The sequence below is a fragment of the Carettochelys insculpta genome, chromosome 3, assembly GCF_033958435.1.
Source record: "Carettochelys insculpta isolate YL-2023 chromosome 3, ASM3395843v1, whole genome shotgun sequence".
Lineage (NCBI taxonomy): Eukaryota > Metazoa > Chordata > Testudines > Carettochelyidae > Carettochelys > Carettochelys insculpta.
Window position 1 is genome coordinate 31,736,253 of NC_134139.1, and position 21,042 is coordinate 31,757,294.

The 21,042-nt window shown below is 44.1% G+C and overlaps 1 protein-coding gene across 1 annotated transcript in view; it reads left to right on the forward strand.

Annotated features, from left to right (window-relative positions):
- KCNH1 (potassium voltage-gated channel subfamily H member 1) overlaps positions 1-21,042 on the forward strand; it is a 290,356-nt gene that overhangs the window by 140,260 nt on the left and 129,054 nt on the right. The window contains exons 8-9 of the mRNA XM_074988513.1: positions 4,341-4,540; positions 10,627-10,879. Of these exons, the coding sequence (XP_074844614.1) occupies positions 4,341-4,540; positions 10,627-10,879 (453 nt within the window). The remainder of the gene's footprint in view (positions 1-4,340; positions 4,541-10,626; positions 10,880-21,042) is intronic.

Consider the following 21,042-nt stretch of genomic DNA (forward strand, 5'->3'; position numbering starts at 1 on the left):
TGGGGCCAAGAGCTGGTCAGGTTGTGGAGCTACAGCGTGTGGGGGTTCCCCTGACAGCCTTTGGGCTGGGAACCAGCAGGAGCACAGAGCTCCCCTGGCAGCTCTGGGATTGCGGGAAAACCTGGCAGCCCCCTTGGCAGCTCCAGTCTCAGGGATGACCGGGGGAATCCCAACAGCCCCAGGGCCAGCAGCTGGCCAGGATGCAGAGCTCTGCCTGCAGCTCCAGCCCTGGGGATCCATCCAGGGTCGGGGGATCCCCAGCCGCCCTGTGGCTGCAAGCTGGTTGGGGTGTGGAGCTCTGCCGGCAGCTTCAGCCCCAGGGACCCATCTTGACTGGGAAAACACCGGCAGCCTCGGGGTTGTGAGCTGGCAGGGACACAGAGCTCTGTCAGCAGTTCCAGCCCCGGGGATTTGGTCAGGGCCAGGGATACCTCAGCAACTCCAGGGCCAGGAGGCCACCAGGGCACAGATCTCCATTGGCAGCCTTGGGGACCTGGCCAGAGCTGGGGGGAACCCCAGTGGACCAGGAGCCACCTAGGACTCAGAGCACCATTGGCAGCTCCATCCCCGGAGACCTGGCCAGGGTGGAACTGATGACGCGTCCCCTTTTGTAATGATACAGAATATTCTTGAAAGAATAATTCTACTTCTACAAAACACTGTATTCCCACTTGCCATATTTTGTGGGATGCCTTCTGCTGCTTGTTGGCCTGAAAATATTTTTGTATTGTACCACCAGCAGAGAAATCACATGATAAATGTTGGCTCTCAACAAGTGGTTATAGTGCATGAAACAGTGCAATTGGATATTGATTAGATCTCCTATTTAAAATGATATATTTAGTTTACATTCCCTGATTGTGTTGTGCCTTGTGATTTTACAACATAATGTAATGCAATATAAGGTAATTATCATAGGTGTAAAACCCAACAGTTAACATAACCAGAGGGGGAATTGGATCTGTTACCTACTATTAATTTCAGTAATAACAAAACCTCATTCTGCCGGGGCAAAAATTTAGACCAGAAAGTTGTTAACTTTCCTATTGTAGGAAATGTAAAAAGAATGAGGAAAATGCTAACAAGTGGCCAAATTCCTTAAGTCCTCCTTCAGTGTTTATTCAATGGAAATTCAGGCAAAATTCCTAATGATTCGTGGTCTTACCTCCCTGCATAACACAGGCCCATTGGACTTCCCAGAATTTCTGTTTCAACTAGAGAACGTCATTCAGAAAAAATCTGATTCTGATTTTAAAATTGCCATTGATGAGGAATACACTAGAAATCTTGGTAAATTGTTCCAATTATTTGTAACCATCAAGGAGATGAAAAATTCTTTTTTTTCCAATTTGGACCAAAAATTCAAATTTTGTTTGTCTCTGGTTGACCAAAAACAATTTTTGCTGAAATAAAATTTCTAGTCTAGTCTCAATTTGTTCAATGTGCTCTGAAGCATATTTTAATTTTGGAGGTTATTTTTATACTTTGAGTTAAAGCAGTCTAAATTAAACATTGTTTTGAAACAAAGAGTTCAAATGTTTCTCTTAGCAAATGTTGCAGCAGTGTTTTGATGTTTTTGAAAAAAAAATCTTAGTTTTTCTACCAAAATTATTTACTGGGTCAACCTGAATTTGTGACCATTTATAGTCAACTAGAAACTGCAGTTTTCATCAAAGAAACTGCTCTTTGAAATACTTTTTGCACAGCCCTAATTAAAATTTTTCTTTTTTTTTTTTTTTTTTTTTTTTTAAATTTTGCCATAATCTTGCTACATACCTTTCTGTTCTAGATTGAAGAGTTTTTGTAGGTACTGAATGACAATAAATCACTTCCTGACTTTAATGGAAGGGTTTGTCAGATAGAGGCTAAATAAACACTGATCATGAGATGCTCCAAGGGGTAGGTCCAGAGTTCTTGGTTATCTGACTCAGAAAGCTGGCCTTTGTGTCTTGCTTTGTGGTGGTCTGCTGTGCTAGTTCTGTGTGGTTAAGTTAGCAAATATATGGTTACGTATAGTTATGTCTGGCCAAATCCTGAAGACCTCACAAGGTTTTTAAATAGTGCTTATCCTAAGGCACTATGGATCCTAGTAGAGATGTGATTGAATTGAAACTGAGTAAGGACATTTGGCCCATGAATACATAATTAATTGAGCTCCCATACTTACAAAAGGGCACTTGATCACTGTGTATATAATGATGATTGAAGTAGATGGAGTGATCTGGTTACATTCCTCAACCCCTATTCACCTGTGCAAAAGGGCAGGTGGAAAATGGACAAGCTGGTTCAAGCAGGGAGGACTTGAGATTTGAAAATGGTTGTCTTCAAGGGGGCACTTCCACACATGGCATGTTCTCTGGAGAAGGCTCTGCACTGGGCTAAATCTAGATAAAACCTGTTCATTCAATCTTAGAGGCCTAGAGCAGTGGTTCCCAACCTTTTCACTTGTGTGGATCCCCCAGTTACCCCCCAAACTGTTCGTGGACCCTCAGTCACATCCTCAAACCATTCACTGACCCCATCAAAACCAATTCTAGCTGCTCTGTACACTTCATTAAATGAAAAAGGAAACCACAACAGAGAATGTGAATTGAGTGTAACTGGTGCTGACTGAGTTCACAGGCTGTCTGAAGCAGTAACCCAAATTGATTTGAGAGCTATCCCATTCACCTTCCTGGGTTGTTAATTCTGACAACCCCTATCCAATTGCCAACATGAGCCCATTGAGGATGCTGTTTATGGAGGCCCTCACAGCTGCCACCCCATCATGGCTCTACTGTGCTCGCATTACGAGCCCCTCCCCACTCACGCCCTGGTCCTTCCACCTCTGGGACAGACTATACTGTGCCTGAATACAGAGGACTGGGGAGGCCCAGTCTGTCCAAAGGGATGGTGGTTTATGCCACTACCACTTCTTGGAGGGCCAGGACCACAGCTGTGGGAGTGTGGCCCAGGGGTATGGGGAAGATCAAAGCATGACCTCTGCATTGTGGAGTGCTTAGACTCCCCGATTGTCTTAATCCAGTCCTGCTAAACAAAGTAAAGCCATTTAAACAGGCCTAAATGAAGTGATTCCATCTTGGAGCAGTGAGGGCAGAGAGAAAAAGGGAAAGAAGACCGGGAGCAGGGGAATGAAAAATGAAGAAGCAGAGGAATGGGGAGGAGAGGTAGAATCAGGGACCTGCTACTCATTTAGGATTCAGTCAGTGCTCGGATACCCTCTCTGGCTGATTGTTTCCTTGGTTGTCTAATCTACTCTGTTTTCTCAACTCCCCTCACATTGAGCTGATCTGATGTGTCTGTATGTGCCACAATGCACCTCAGGCCTCTTTTCCAGGTGATAATTACATACAGGTAGCGTGGGTAGGGCACAGAGATGAAGAAAGAGACCTCTGACCTGTAACTTCCGGCCAGTAGAATGCAAGCATTCAGGTCAAGATTCACCCCAGCTCATGCCTTGGGTGAGTGGATTTTGAAGTGCTGTGTCTGTGTCTGACTCTAACCTTAAAAAAGAAATAAAAGTACCCCTTTTTATCTCTAACAAATTGAGTAAATAAACCATTGGGCACTGTAAGTTAAGTGACTGTAATGAGCTGAAGGCATACCGCAGATTCTGTTTGGGGAAGAGGATTGCTCTCATTCTCATTCTTTCCTGAGACCTTCCTGTTCCTTCTTCCTGAGGAATATTAAAACATAATAAAAAAAAAAAACCTGCCTTATTACACTTGCATTTATAAATCACTGACCCATGGTAGTCGCATATTATATTCCACCTTGCGTTCTGATGCACTCTTGTTATCACTCAGAGGAGGATAATGATGGCATGTCTGACTACTCTAGTAATGCATTTAAAGCTGGAAAATCTGTTACTGATGACATTTTAATGCAGGAACAATAGACCATAGATAAAAGTTTTCAACTATTTATTGTCAAACTATTTGTCTTAATTTTGTGATCTTACTCTTTGTGTTTATATGGTTTTTGAAGCTACTGAATTGTTTGATGGACAAAGACAAATGTATAGAATATGTTTCAGCAATTCCCCCTACCTCCCAATATTCACCATCAGAAATTATTCCACCCTCCTGAATGTGTAGTGCTACAGGTGGTACAAAGATGTTTGGCTTTGTGTGTTATAAGGATCTACCGCCTAACTTGAAGTGATTGCATACACTTCTGTGGACCTGACATTACCGTTGCCCTTGAACATATGACCCATAGACACCATAAGAGGGTAGATACCAGCATAAAATATTATTATGTAGCTCTCAAGTCTGCTGCTTTGTAACACTTAAGGAAAACGCCTACCTTACTACTTTTTTTTTTCCCTTTGTTTGTAGCACTTCTGTATGCAACCATTTTTGGGAATGTGACAACTATCTTCCAGCAAATGTATGCCAACACAAACCGGTACCATGAAATGCTGAACAGTGTCCGGGACTTCCTTAAACTCTACCAAGTGCCCAAAGGTCTGAGTGAACGTGTGATGGACTATATCGTTTCCACGTGGTCAATGTCCAGGGGGATAGATACTGAAAAGGTGAGAGAATGCAGCCTGAAGGAAAGAGATTGGCCACTGAAAGCTCTTCCACGCTTGCTCACCATTTAATCCCCAGTATTGATACGCTTAGCTGTTGAATTATTTAGATGGCAAGATTACATCAAACAAACAAAATTTGCATCAATGGTGATTGGCTTGGCAGTCTCAGAGGGTTAGAATGTACGCGGACCGTGCCTGAGGATCCAGGAGGACTGGGCACAGGCAGCGGTGCTTTCCTTTCCACCGTCATGCTGGGGGCCTGGCACTCTTGCAGGGCGCTGCACTCAGAGGCTGGCCCTTAAGGGATGCAAGCCACCCAAAGGGAGCTGGGGAAACAAACCAGTGAGACAGGGTCGGGCCAGAGAGTTAGCTTACAAAGGGAGAGACAGCTCTAAAAAGCAGAAACAACCCTGGCTAAGCGGGTACCATCACAGGCAGAGTGGGAGCAGCAGGGAAAAGGCTGCTATAAATCAAAAGCCAACTGGTCCCACCTGAGGCTGCCACGGTCCTTTTAAAAGCCTTTAAAAGTAGGGAGGCAGGAGAGAGTGGAAGAGGTTGGAGAATGGTGAGGAGACTAGAGCAGGTGAGGAGAGAGCTGGAGTGGTGAAGGAGAAAACCACCAGCACCGGAGGCAGCAGGGGAGGTGAGGAGCTCCCACAGGGAGTGTCTGGAGCACCCTGCCCCTGGTAACCTCGGGGCTCAGCTGTACACTGGGAGGGACTGGTTGTTCAGCCCGATCAGACCAGGGGGCTCCTACCTCCTCCCTTTCAGGCTAAGGGACCAAAGCCCAAACCCTGGCAATTGCAAGCAGGTCGCATACCATGGGACTCTGGAACAAGCAAAGGTCTGGGGCCCAGGGGTGGTACTGACCCTGTCACACAAAGTATCACTTCTGAAGGGAGCTGCCTCACTTCAGAGGGGCATGTTGCAACTATATGGACCTGTGCAGAAAGCACACAGTCGGTTCCTGTTGTGTATTATTGGTTAGCAAGTAGATATACAGGATGTAAGCTATTAATATAGGTCAGCTATTCTGGAAATAGAGTAGAGTTTAAGATCTACATTTTACTAATGAAATTTTCTTATCTGAATTCATTGGATTTATAGACACAGTTCCCGCTGAGTGTAGCAAAAGAACAAATACCCCTTCACTAAAACAAAAAAAAACCCACAGTATTCTCTTTATTACTTTCCTATTAGGTGCCTACTTTATGGAAGTAGATATTGTTTTCCTTTTGTAAATAGTGAAAGGAGCATGATGTGTTTTCCAGGGCTGTTCATTCTGGAAATTTACAACAATGGTGCGACCACCAGCCATATAGTTGGTTGTTCAAAATAGTGGATGCTGCTATTTTAAAAACAAGCAAATTCATTGCTCCCGAGCTTTTAAGATGTTGTTCAAGATGAGAAGATACAGTCTGGAGATAGGACACACATACTGCTTTCTGTGGGATTCAGGGAATAATATAAAACCACCTGGGAAGGATGGTCAAGTAACACTGAAGGCACATACAACAGTAATTCTGCATGTAAAATATTCAAGATTCATCCTTGGCTTCCTTTGCTTAAAACAGAAACACTAGATTCATATTGCTGAGGATACCTTCGGAAGTAGCAGGACACAAATTAAATCACATCTGACTCATTTCTCCTTCTAGAATTATTTCAATACCAAAAAAGTCTCCAGTTATCAGAATATCAAAGAGCAGATGATATAGGTTTCAGTAACTGCCATTTTGGAAGCTTACGTGCCAGTATTTATTGTTCTAAAACCAGCATTTTATATCTAAGACCCGTGATATACCACTGACAGTTGTACCAATTCATAAATTCCCAAGTCTGCGCACCATTGGTTTTTTTTTTTGCATTCATGCACAACTTCAGAATGCTGCACAATGAATAAAATATGGTATCAAAAACACATTTCTGCACAGCTGCCATTGTCAGTGTGTAATGTAATGCAACCCACTATAAGTAAAGCAAATATTTAAAGGCAAACTTATCCTCAGAATCAACCTTTGTAATACAGTGCTTGAATGGTGCTGATGGTACATAAGTCTGGGGATGAATAATGAACTAAAACCAAAGGCAAACCTGCAAGACTTGCAAATGTCTTTCTAATCAAGCTTAACAAAACTAGTGTCAAATATTAACTAACCATGATTATCCACTTTTGGCTTTTTTGTGTTATTCACACTGATGGAAAGCTGTTTACCACCCCAGGAATTCCCAGGTATGTTAAACCTACTTTAGATACCCTGGTTTCTCTGAAACTCTGAAGGCAATCCCGAGAACATCTCTAAAAGGGAGCGAGAAATACAAGAGTCTCCTAGTAGATGAGGGACAAGAAGCATTTCAGACTAGAGTTTCCCAAAATGATAATTTCCACCAAAGTTATCAGTAGATTCCAGCCACTTGTTTTAAGCTGCCATCGAGCCCTGTTGAGGAGTTGCTTGGATGAATTCATATACCACGGTGTACCGCCATCTCCGTGGATGTCCACTGCCTCTGTCTCCATCCACTATTTCCTTACACAGCCACATTAGGCAGTCAGTAATGGAGTTATTTTAGAGTACAGAAAATCCTCGAGATATGCACAACTTGGTTGCACATGTCTCAGGTTAACGCGACTGCTGTCCTTGACAGAAGCGGGAAACCGCTCCTGTCAGGGGTGTCAGCCGTGAGTTAGGCTTCTGTCCCTGACAGGAGTGGGGAAACTGCTTCTGTCAGGAGCAGCAGCCTGACTTTTGCCACCCCTGACGAGTGGTTTCCTGTCAGGAGCGGCGGCTACCTGACTCACGGCTGTCCCTGAAAGGAGCAAGGAAACCGCTTCTGTCAGGAGCGGCAGCCTAACTCTTGGCTCCCAGCTCCTCTCCCCTTGCAGAGCTGGGAAGCTGACCAGCAGCCCTGGTCAGTTTCCAGGCTTCAAGCAGTGGAGGGGAGTCAGGAGCCAGGCTGCCCCTGGTTCCCGGCTCTCCTCCACTGGCTGGAGTCAGAAAACTGACTGAGTCTGCTGCCCTGGTCAGTTTCTTGGCTCTGTGAGGGGAGGGGAGCTGGGAGCCAGGCTGTTGCCTGGTTCCCAGTTCCCCACTACTTGTAGGACCCAGGAAACTGACCAGCCAGCTCCCTGCCACTCTGGGAGCCAGGAAACTGACCAGCCCTACAAGCCCAGGGGATCCGGGAACCACCTCTCCCCTTGACTTGCATGGAAAGTTTGAGTTATGTGGGGGTTGCAGGAACACAACCCTCGTGTAACTTGCAGGTTTACTGTAATAGGTAAACCCTTGTAGTTGGTACCTTTTTTGATGACTGTAGTTACTGTATCTTGTCTTTAATGGATGCCATAATTTGTTTAGTTTGTTCAACTCTGCTATGCCTGGATATGGTGCAAGTAACTCATTTAGAATATTTGCAGCTTTTATTCTAGTTGCTTTATCAGTAACCATGTCTTACAAGCATAAAACAATATAGGTGCCATGAGCATTGTACGTGAACTAGTTTTAGCTGTCATGGCCTTGGCAACTTTCAAACATTTTTATTCAGGTACACAAGTGTTCTCCTGGTGGTATCTATTCACTTGTCAATGTCTTCTTCATAATGGGTGTCATGTGTTATGATGGAACTTAGGTAGCAGAAATTCTTCATTTGTTCAGTGTGTACACTGTTAATAGTTACCTCTTTCTTCAGGTTTTTTGACTTTTCCATTGGTTTGGTCATTTAATCCCTATTCTGCAGCTGTTGTGTATAGGTTAGTTGTGACTTCCTGGTTCTATTTCTCCATCAACATTGCCATTATGATATTGATTGCAAAGTCAAGGTGACTGGTTGTTTGCCCTGGTACTCTGTGGCCTCCACCAATGTTGTTAAGGGAATTGGAAAAGACATTTTCTAAGTATGGTGCGAAAGGTACTATACTGAGGACGCATACTTAGTTGACTCCAGTTTTCATGTCAAATGTTAGATCGCAGTCATCTGTACTGCAGATTTGTATCTTACGCCGTCATAAAATCGTTAGCAGAATCAGAATATTCTTATAATTGAGGCAATTAAAACAGCACATAACAATAAGATAACTGGAAGTGTGTGCACATCATGTGCATACACACTTCCTCAGCTAACCTCTGGCAAGTTTCTGCAAATATGACATGCATGTGTGAAGGTAAACATTGCAAGTGTGAATTGGGTAGCTGCTCTGCTAATTACCTCATTTGTGAATGTGCAAGCCAAATGTTTCCTCACTCCTAATGTGGGAGTGGAGAACTTGAACAGTTGCTGCAATACCATGGTTCTGCTGCTAAGCAAGGGGTAGATTGGAGAGCATCAAATAGGGTCCACATCAAAGCACCATGGAAATGTATTTCTCAGCCTGGGGTTGCATCTATGGTATTTATTTGTTCTTGGAAGTGGGACTAGGACACTTACCCTGTGTCTACACATGCCCCTTCCTTTCGAAAGGGGCATGTTAATGAGCGGGTTCGAAAGATGCTAATGAGGCACTGCAATGAATATGCAGCTCCTCATTAGCATAATGGCGGCCACAGCGATTCGAAAATGTGGCTTTTCGAATTGCTCACCGCCTGTGGAGACGGGACCTTCCAAAAGGACCCCTACAGTTTTCGAAAGCCCTTTTTCTGATCAGCAGATGGGAAAAAGGGCTTTCGAAACCTGGGGGGGTCCTTTCGGAAAGTCCCATCTCCTTGGGCAGCGCGCGCTTCAAAAAGCCACACTTTTGAATCGCCACGGCTGCCATTATGCTAATGAGGCGCTGCATATTCATAGCAGCGCCTCATTAGCATCTTTTGAACCCGCTCATTAACATGCCCCTTTCGAAAGGAAGGGGCACGTATAGACCCAGGCTTAGAGTTTTAGTGGCTGTAGATGAATTTTCCTCTGGCACACTGCATTGTTATGTGTAGAATTCATCCCTCCAGTTCTATGTAGGACCCATGACCAAAAGTCTGGAATCTAAATTTTGGCCAGTGATAAAGATTTTGTCTTGGAGGCATATTTGCACCCACAACTAAGAAGCTGAGTGCAGAGATGCATGCACATAATTAACGTGCCATGTAGGTGTCTACCTTTGGAAAAATATAGGCCTTGAAACTGAGTTTTGTACTGTTGTGACCCCTTAATATGGGCTCTGATACAGTCTTAACTATTTTCTGTTTTACCTTTGCTCCTAATACCGATGAGGTTTTGTACTGAGACCACCATCTTTCTTCCATCAAGGGAGGGATGTATGGAAGTAAATTTTGGAGCTCATGAAAGCTGTTCCTTAAAGTTAAGCCTACAGACAAAGAATTGTGGTCATCCTTGCCAGCAGATGAGTTGTTTGTGTTGCTGTAGTTGTTGGTCACTATGAGTTAATGCACTTAGTGGTCTAGTTAACTTAGTAACAGAGGGGAAGATTGGCTCAATTTAATTCTTGACCTTCCCCCCAACACCTCCACTCTCTGATTTGCTCACCTTGATTATCTTTTTCTGATTCGTCCTCCTTGCATACTGTTTTTGGTTCTCTGTGCCTTAAATATTGAGTCTGGTCTGGTCTGGCTACGGTCTGAAGAAGTGGGTCTGTCCCACAAAAATTCACCTAATAAACTGTTTTGCTAGTCTTTAAAGTGCTACTTGTCTGCTTTCTATTTAACTTAAAGGAATCGGATTTCCCCTTACTTCACATGCTCCAAGTAGGTAATGCCCTATGCAGATGTGTGCAGATGTTTTCATGAAATTTTCCTATTAAGAATGAAATATCTATTAAATACAAGCCCATGGCATTAGCAATCTTTCCTACAGCAGCTTTGGGCCTAGCTGTCTTGTTTTAAAATCTGCAGTATTTATTCTAGTAATTCAGTGTCCAACAGAGAATGCCGCTGAGATAAAACAGTATTCTCTCTCTGATATTGTAAAGTTGGTTAAGTTAATGTTACGGAGCATTTTGAATCCAGGGTTGAAATGTCGGAGAAGAATGTTGTGGTTCTTAAACTCTGCTATAGTTTAAAACAAATAGCATAGCACAGTGAAGACCTCCAGCTGATACAATGCTCTAGGACTCTGGCACAGAAACTGATGATCTAATCTCCTTTTAGGTTTTACAGATCTGCCCTAAGGATATGCGAGCAGATATCTGTGTGCATCTGAACCGCAAAGTTTTCAAGGAGCACCCAGCATTCAGACTGGCTAGCGATGGGTGCCTTCGAGCCCTGGCCATGGAGTTTCAGACTGTACACTGTGCCCCTGGGGATCTGATCTACCATGCTGGAGAGAGCGTGGACAGCCTTTGCTTTGTGGTTTCAGGGTCTTTGGAAGTAATCCAGGATGATGAAGTTGTTGCTATTTTGGGTATGTCTCATCGTTTATAGTGTATTCGTGTGTGTGCATACATAATATAATGCTAATCTCCTGCATTTCTATAGCACCTTCCATTAGTGTCTCAATGTAATTTCAAATCATTAATTAACTTAGCCTGACAGTATCCTGATGATGTACCTGTGTGTTATCCCTTTTTAACAGAGGCAGAGAAGAGATTGTGACTTATTTGAGGTCACTTAGAACCAGGTACACAGGCATAAGAGCACCCTTTCTGCCTTCTGTGAGTCTGTAAAGGTTCATCTGCATCACCTGTGACAGTTCTTCAAAGTGCTCAGGATGGTTCTAATTCTGTCCCACTGGAGTCAATGGGAGTTTTAACTTGGCCTTCAGTGTGAGCAGAGTTAGCTCAGCGCTAAGTGCTTTTGAAAATTATGCTTATAATTGTTTAAACTCAGGAAACAGTGTTCTGGTTTCAGCATCTCAATAATAATAAAATGAATATTTTAAAATTAAAAAGAGTTCTTATGGGATGACTCAGGAGAAGGTTTACAGACAATGCTGTCACACTTAACCAGGTATGTGTTACAGTAAGCAAATGCTAATGTTTATAATCCCTTTTCAAAAGAAGATTCTATCTCTCAAGGTCAAAATAATCTAAAAATGTAGAGGATTTGAACTAGGAGTGGCACATTCGGTGGGAAGCATTAAAACCATACAAAGGGCTTGCAGTGATATGAGCAACACTCCGAAGCAAGGCTAGGAGAGAGACAGCTAATCCAGTAGACACAGTGAAATCACGAGGTGACTAGAGCATTGAAAATGTGGTATTTATCTCTTGATTCTGTCATACCTCTTTTGTGATAAGGTAAAACCTGCTGGTGGCTTCAATCAGTATCTGTCACTCGTACCAGCCTTAAAAACAATAACCAAAAATTCACCAACCTTGTAACTTTAATTTTTCAGAACAAATGTACTGAACTCTTCTATGAGAAATGTCTGCTGGCAAAATAAGGCTACGGTGCTGGGCTCTGTTCACCACTGTACCAGAGCAGAGCTGCATAAGTAGTGTGGTTAGCTTAGAGGCCTGGAGAACTTTGTAATGTTTACACAGTGCTTATTTTGTAAAAAGTGGGGGAAAAAAACCTACCGTGTTCCCGCAGCTGGGGCTACAAGAGGGGTAGTGGGAGCTCTGGCTCCCAGCTCTATTTTGCTGTGGAGGCTCTGCCTCCCAGCCCTATGGCAGCCTCCCGGTCCCCACACTCCATCAGGGCTAGTGGGGTCTCTGGATCCCCAACTCTATGAGAGCCTACTGGCCCCTGGGTTACTGCAGGGCCAGTGGTGGCTCCGGCTCCCAGCCCTGGGGCTGGTAGGGGCTCTGGCAGCTCTGTGGCTGGGAGCCATCTGGAGTGCAGAGCTCTGCCGGGAGCCCCAGCCCTGGGAACCCTGACGAGGAGGTGCCAGTACACAATATGGGCACATACGGCCTCAAAAAAAGCCCTGGTTTTACATGCATTTTTGAATATGAACAAAATGAGTAAAGGCAGTGATTTAATCAGGTCTATTTTGTTCTATAGCTAAATAGCTCACCTATCATAACTAAACAGCCCACCTTTCAACTGTAAATATCAAGTATCAAATAGGAAGCCATAGACTAAATGAAATTTGTGAAAAACTGCTTAGGATCATTTTAACTAATGAACACGGGGGAAATTAAAATGTCCTCATAGTTATTCCAGGAACCCCTCATCCTCCCAAAAGGTAAATTTAATAAAATAAGTTTTGCAGTTAGGAATACATGCTGTGTCTTCATTGCAATAGAGACCTAAGTTACATCTCTAAATTACTCTGTGTGAATGTTGCAAAGTAATATCTCAAACTAGGACAAGCCACCCTTCATCTTCTAAGAAGCTGAACCACTTTATAGCCAACATTTTCTACTACTAAAATTGTTTACTCTCGAAGGACAGCATATTAAAAGTATGCTCCACATCCATGACATTTGGGGTACTTCGTGTTCTCTTGCATAAAATCACTGTAAATCAAATTGTGTAATTTCCAAATACAAAATGTGGTTTCAGCTCAGACTCATCACAGAATGGAATTATTGACTTCAAAATGGTTGATGCAAAGACTGGCATAAGAGAAAATTAAATACAAGGCAGAAGAGGAGAATTTGGCGTTTTCTGTGGCCATCTAATTAACATGCATTCCTTGGTATTTAGAAGGGGAGGGAAAGGCAGATAAAGAGCATTAATTTTCAGGATTTAATTTATTTGCAACATTTGATGTAAATTGTCAAACAGTTCATACATTTTATAGGACTCACAGTTTGTGATGCTAATTTTTGTTTGTTTGTTTTTAAATTTTCTTGTGTAGAAACTTTAATGGAATTCATATAACCCGATAACTATATGACACATCACAAAAATATATGAAAAGAAGGTCCCTGGAATAGAAAACTTGCCATAAACTCACTCACTGCTTTCTGTGGTTGATGTCATAGCTGGGGAAAGGGGAGAGACAGCAGGGAAAGCCACTGTTTGGACAAGGGTTATTTTGTATGCTTACGGCGTGGTTTTTTGGTTTGTTTTTTTTTAAGAAAAAGCAGCCATGAGACCAGAGGTATGTAGATATGGTGAGAGTGGAGATTATCTGGGTAGCTTCCCTAAAACTAGCTTTTGCAAATAGTGTTAGACAGATTTCTCAACCCTTAGGTCCTCTGATTGCCTTTAGGATCTTCTTTTGTATGGGAGTACAATTTGAAGTTAAATTATACCTTCGGATGCATGCATAAAATGCCATAGACAGTCAAGCATATACCTTGCTGAAATGAGAGCATAGAGTCTGGCCAATCATATTTTTAAATGTTCTGCATTTTTTCTGTCTAACTTTGTTAGTTGTGTTTTTTTTTAAAGCTTTCTGTCTGCTCCCCATGTCATTACTTAGTACTATGGGGGTACTCAGTAAATTTACAGAAGGCAGAAAGTGCCAGACAAATAACAGAATGCCTGCTTGGAACAGTAGTATAGGTAGCGCATGTAGGGCTTGTCTATACGTACTGGGAGATTGACCTGTTCAGAGTCGATCTTCTGGGGTTCAATTCTGCGTATCTGGGAAAGATGTGTAAAATCTATCTCTCTGGGGTTGATAGTTGACCCCCGTACTCCTCCTATCACAAGGAGAAATGGTCCCATCAACCTCCCTCAGTGAGGACAGACCTTACAGTAAACTTCTGTAGTTAGGATTGCACATCTGGAGTCAGCTGTAGTGTAGACCAAGCCATACCCTGACATCTCATTGTATCCTCTTGCAGTTGCTTATAACTTTGCTAAATTTTAATGTTTGGATCTGAAATCTTCAGTGCTTGATGTTTTCCTTGGGCTGAATTTCTCAGAAAAAATGGTTCAACTCCCTCTCAGAACAAGGCTGGAGAAAAGTACGTTTTGTCCACGTAAGAAAATTCTTACAAGTGTTTTGCTGAGGTGTGCTACAGCCTGAGTGCTATGGAGTCCGAGGACATGAAATTTGGCAGGGAGATAGTCTCTTGTTTTCCCAGTGAAAATCTGCCTGAAGCTGGCTAAGATGCAGGCCTTTGAAGAGAGCAGAATTTGAACATGCTCATAGAGACTTGTTAAAGTTTGGCAGCAAAATTCTTTGAGGAGTCCAATAGTACAGAACAAGGTCCAGTCTAGGACTAAGCAAGACTCTTCCTGCAGTGTGTGTGGGGGCGGGGGGGAATAATATGTAATTATGTAATTAAATTCAGTGTCATAATTACTTACAAGAGGGCCAAATTAAGGTACAAATGCAGTCTAGTTTCTGGTATTTCCTAATTTTTAAGTGATTGACTTTGCAACTTTAACATGCATTTAGTGTAATTGCTGCATGTAAGACAATTTTGCAGGCAGGCAGGCATGCAGTCCAGTCTGCCAGTATGACTCATACATAACTTGAGAGCCCTTGAGGAGTTGTATCTGGAATACTTTATGGGGAGGCTGGGCTTTGATGGAGGATTTGGAAGGAAGAGAAAAGGCTGGCATATGTTAACCAGGAAGATGCCTCATGCCGAGGCAATGGCACGAGACAAGGTTTGTAGTTGTAAATAGAGGAAGGAGAAAATGTTTGTCTACTGTTAGAGCTGGCAGTGTGATCCCCAGCCCTCATGGAGCTAGTGTGCTAAAAATCGCAGTCTTGATTTGCACTGGCATTGGCAAGCAGCAGAAGTGACTATCTGCCCTAAGTACATACTTGAACACCTAGACCAAGCTGCTGCCCATGTTACTGGGGTTACCCTTTTCAGCACACTGTAGTAGGTAGTCTGTCATGTCCAACGATGGCGTCTTGAGCTTGCATGGGCTCATCGGCTGTGGACTTCCATGTGGCTGAGGAGTCCAAGCTTTGAACGGCATGGGTGTTCACAGTGGGGTGCAAGGGAATTGTCCTGGCTCTGTTGGTGCAGCTGCTTCTGTTGCTTTCTTCCTCTCATGAGCATCAATGAGGTGTACGTGTCGTTGCTCTTCAAAGTTGTCATATGCGTGTCATACGAGAGCATGCCAGCCTGTTCGGTCTTTTGCATGCTGCTCTAGCTGATCTGGTTTTAAACCAGTATGAGCATTGTTGGCCTTCACGCAGTCTTTATACCTCTTGCAAGGCTTGCCTTGATTCCTTCTGCCCTGGGATAGTTCACCGTAGAGGAGTTGCTTAGGGATTCTTGACTCCTCCATTCGTATGATGTGCCCTGTCCAGTGAAGCTGGGCTTTCAGAATCATGGCTTCAATGCTCGTGGTTCCTGCTCTGTCTGGACTTCCAGGTTCGTAACTCTGTCCTGCCATTGAATGTGCAGTATTGACCTTGGGCTGTGTGTGTGGAAGTGCTCCAGCAGTTTTACATGTTTTCTGTACAAGGTCCAGGTTTCACAGCCATACAAGAGACTGGTCAGGACTACAGCCTTGTACACTTCCAGTTTAGTGGACTGTCGGATATTGTGCTGATTCAACACTCGCGCTCTCGGATGTCCTAGTGCCCGGCTGGCCTGGCAGATTCTGGGATTGATTTCTTTGTCTGGGGAGCCATCATTGGCTATCACATTGCCCAGGTACTTGAACTCCTCTACTGTTTTTAACTCTGTTCCTTCAATAAAGATTGAAGAGTGGAGAACAGCGGATCCTGGAGCAGGTTGAAACAGTACTTGGGTCTTTCCTATGCTGATGGTCAAAACAGAGGCGAGTGGTATCAGCAAACTTGTTGACGATGAGCTGGCGATCAGATTCCTTGTGTGCCGTAAGTGCACAGTTGTCAGCAAAAAGGGGCTTCAAGGATGAGCCTCTCAAGTTTCTTGGTTTTAGCATTCAGATGACAAAGGTCATCAAGTCTGTATTTTATGTAGACTCCATGGTCCAGGTCCCTAACTGCATGGCTCAGGACACATTGAATAACACTGGGGCCAGCATGCACCCTTGCTTCACACCATTGGGTATCTCAAATGGATCTGAGGATTCGCCATTTGAAAGAACAAAGTCAGTCATGTCATCATGGAACAGGTGTATGAGGTTAACAGATCTTCTCGGGCAGCCGAGTGTTGACAGGATAATCCACAGGGCTTCTCTGACGGTGTCAAATGCCTTGGTCAGGTCTATAAAGACAGCATACACATCCAAGTTCTGCTCTATGCACTTTTCCTGGACCTGACAAACAGCAAAGATCACATCAATGGTTTTGTGGCCTGGGTGAAAACCACACTGGGCCTCTGGTAGGTTCACCTCTGAGATGGTCGTGATCAGATGGTTGAAGATGACTCGAGCCAAGATCTTCCCAGCAGTACAGAGGAGGGAGCTGCCCCAGTAATTTCCACAGTCAGCTTTGTTGCCCTTGTTCTTGAAGGGCGAGATGATTGTGGCATTCTTAAAGTTTTGGGCATGTTGTCGTCTTCCCAGATGCTGATCAAGATGTTGTGAAAGGCTTCAAGTGACACTGGTCCTGCCGCTTTGAAAATTTCAGCAGGGATACCGTCCATCCCAGGGTCTTTGCCAGAGTTGGTCTGGCTGATTGCCTTTTTGACCCCTCATTGTAGGGGGCGGGTCAAGACTGTCTATTGTGGGTTTCTGAGGAATCTGGTCTAGGGCCACAGGGTTGACAATGGAGGGCCTGTTGGGAAGGTTGCTGAAGTGCTCTCTCCACCTATTGTTGATGCTGTTCTTCTCCCTCTGCAGACAGGAGAGGTGTAGTGCTTGACTTTGAAGGTCCATATATAGCTTTGATAACACTGAACAACATCTTGGAGTTCTTGGTGTCCGTGTAGTATTGGACTGCATCAGCTTTACTCTCCACCACTCATCTTGCATTTTGCGAAGTGCTGTTTGCGCCTGACTCTGAAGGTGTTTGAAACCATCACATTTGGAGATTGAGGACTGATCCTTTTGCCATAGCAGAAATGCATTCTGTTTTTCCTCTAAGATCTTCAGGACAGCTGTGTCATTTTCATCAAACCAGTCTTGGTGAACTCTCTCTCTTTTTCAGTCCTAATGTTGACTTGGCTGACTCTATCACCAGGGTTTTGAACTGGTCCAACTTTTGTGTTGGGTCTCCAGTCAGAGGTCCATGGAACATCAGCACTTCATCAAGGCAGGCTGCGAATTTCTCACGATGACCAGTATGTTGCTGCTTCCCAGTGGTGAAGGAGGGTCTGACAACCTTGAGCTTCTTGTGGTGCAGTGGTATGATGTGCAGCATAAGGACTGATCTGATGAGTCTATCATCAATCCAGCACTCAGCTCCCCACATGACCCTGGTGATCTTAACATCTCAAATCTCCTGCCTGCGACTGATGACATAGTCAATCAGGTGCCACTGTTTTGATCTCGGGTGCATCTACTTGGTCTTGTATTTATCGGCTTGCCTTAAGAGTGTTGGTAATCGTTAGGTCGTTTTCTGCACACAAGCTCAGCAGAAGGCAGCCATTGGCATTCATGTTACCAACACCATGATGCCCCAGCACCCCTTTCCAGGTCCTATAGTCCTTGCTGACCCTGATGTTGAAGTCACCCAACAGGAGAAGCTTGTCACTAGGAGGAGTTGCTTTCACAAGGTGGTCAAGGTCCTCATAGAAACTTTCTTTTGCTTTGTTGCTGCTAGTCAGTGTGGGGGCATAAACGCTAATGACTCTAACATGGCGAGAGGTGTTGAGGGAGAAGTGGAGCTTGATTTAGATGCTCACTGATGCAAGTTGGTAGGTCAGGAAGCTGGTGCAGAAGTGATGTCTTGATGGCACGACCCACTCTGTGGATTCTGTCTTCATTTTCTGGCCTGCCTTTCCAGAAGAAGGTGTAACCTCCTTTTGGTTCGCAGATGGAGCCTTCCTCTGCCAGCCTGGTCTTGCTCAGGGTGGTTATGTCAATGTTGTAACATGCCAGTTCTCTTGCTACGAGGGCTGTCCTTCTGTGAGGCCTCATAGCATTCTCCCTGTCCAAGAGGATGCAAACGTTCCATGCTGCAAATATTTCTTTTCACTGTTTTTCGACCGCTGTTAGGGTAAAACTGCCAGCTGCGGCATGCTGGCCATTTTGGTTGGGACAGGCAATTTTTGGGACACCTTTTCTAGTCCCCTCCCTCATTTTGAGGGTGAGCAGTGCTGTTCCTAAAAAGACCTGCTCAGTCTCCTGGGATGCTGGCGAACTCCTCTGTCATCCCAGGGTCAGAGTTGAGAGACCAAAGTCCACAGGGCACCTACGTGCAGGCTTGGAGCTACAACTCCCAGTGTTCACATCCACCTGTTGCTTTGCCCCTCCAAAAACGCCATAGGTAGACAGAAGTGATGAGAATGTATGCAAAGAACCTGGGTGGAAGAATGTTTAAAGAGGAAAAGCCATTGTACAGGGGCAGTTCCACACTCTCAACCTCAGAAGCCTTGTTCCAGTGGTACGAAAAGTCATCACAGCTGAGGCTTCCAAAGCTGTGGTGGATGGCCATGCTGTCTTTTGGTGCCTTGTCATGCCCTTTACTTTCCACAGAGCATTGCAGAACCGCCTTCCTGGTAGTTGGATCTTGCTGTTGATCTCATCCACCCAGTTTGCTGGGGGCCAACTTTGCATGCTGGGATAGGCAATTCCCTTTCTCACTGCAGGTTTCAGACCTGCTGGCTACCCTCACCTGTTGAAGCGGTTTATCAGGGGGTGGCTGCTGCATGCTACAGCTTCTTGGAGCCACAGGTGAGAGCTGGGTGCCAGGTAGGGACTCAAAGGTGCACAAACTGTCCTGAGCAGACACAACAAGTCCCTACACCAGAGGTGCTACCCCTCCCTGGACACCCCAATGCTTGACTAAGTAGTCACCATTAAGAAACACACTACCACATTCTGCTTCTATATGTAACACTGACAGACTCTGGTCACTGGCACCAGGGATTGAACCTGTGATTGTAGGGTCTAAAGCCCAGTGCTCTACCATGTGAGCTAAAGGCCAGCTGGCTCTTGAGCAGAAACTTCACGCACCCTGGTATGAGGTCTCAGTGCCTCTGGGTACTACATATGTATGGCTCTCTTTGTCTGCCTCTTCAGTGCTCCTTCCTGATTCCATGTGAGAAGACAGAACTGCTGCTTTCTCTCCAGATGTTGTCCAGATAGTTTCTGATTTTTATAGCTAACCACGTAGGAACAAACCTACATATTTATAAATAACTTCTGTGAAGAGACTAGCAAATAATCAATGCAGTGCTTTCTTATAAATGTCTGTATATGTGTTCAGTCCAAAGGCAGTGCTGGCCCGTTGGGACCAGAAATATTTTTGTGGGCTCCCCACACAACACATATTAAAGAAGTCCCCTAGAGCTGCTTGGGGCTCTAAGCAATTGCTTGGTCTGCTTACGCCTAGTACCAGATTTGGTTAAGTCTCTACAATGATGGAGTACATACAGATCTAGATTAAAAACTATCAAGAATGCAGTCTATCTTTTAAGTAGTAGTCGTAAAGGAACAATGTTGCCTAAATTTGACTTGTTTGACAAGAAAAGTAGAATATCAGGGAAAACCCCAACTTATTGGAAAGTTTGAAGGAAACTGTACCAGCAAAAGCTGCTGGTTTTATTGGACCCAAGCTCTTATGCCCAAAGATGGGGTAGGGGATTGGGTTACTAGGGCCCAAGGGATCAACAAAACCCTTTGTATATCTGGGAGTTGATCAGCGATAGGCAGCAGGAGGTCTGCAGAGCCTTGGGGAAGGGGAACTGAGAAATTGGTCTGGTAGAGACTTTAACCTGAGATTCCCGGGGTGGGTAATGGTCTAGATGAGTTATATGGTTTAAAAGGTTTAATGAGTATAGCAAAATGTCTGAACTGCATTGGGTAAATACTGTGGAATAATTAACATAGTAGGACCTGATATAGAAAACCTTTGCTCCAGAGAAAATTCAGTTTTATTTGCACTAGTAGGCCTGTTGTTTATGGTGGGCTGCCCGTCTGTGTGAGACTGCAGAACTGACTGTAAGTCTGTTACCAAACTCCTAATATCTCAAGTACTTTAAAACACTTAATTGAACAAAGTATTTTGAGTTTTGTTTTTAATTAGCACCCCTGAAATACTCCCAAGATAAACTAGTGCTTTTTGTAAGATTAGGAAGCATTCAAACAGATCCTTTACTAAGCAGTGAAAGAACTGTGCAGCACTGTGGTAGTCCATGGATATCCCTGTATTTTCAGAGACTCACTTGGCATTTAGCTATGCAGCTCCCACTGGCATAACAAAAATTCCATGGATCAGTGGAAGCTGTCTGGCTAATTCTGTTTGAGCCTTTGCTAGTCACTAATTCTTTGTTACTAAACTGACCATGTTTTATTCTTAACCTAAGAAGGCTGTGAAGGAGGGAGAGCTCAGTGGTTTGAGCATTGGCCTGCTAAACCCAGGGTTGTCAGCTCAATCCTTGAGGAGCCCATTTAGGGATTGGGGCAGATTGATGTCGGAGATGGCACTTGGCCCTGCTAGGAGGGCAGGGGACTGAACTAGATGATCTCCCAAGGTCCCTTCCAGTTCCAGGAGGTATGTATCTTCAGTTATATATATTTGTTCACCCAAAGCTGTATGCTACTGATTTTAAGCAATTATTGTATGCAGTAGACATACGCAATGTGATAAAGCTGTAACTGTCTTTGATGCTAATGATGAAGGCCAACATTTCCCAAACTGGCAATATAAAATTGCTCTAA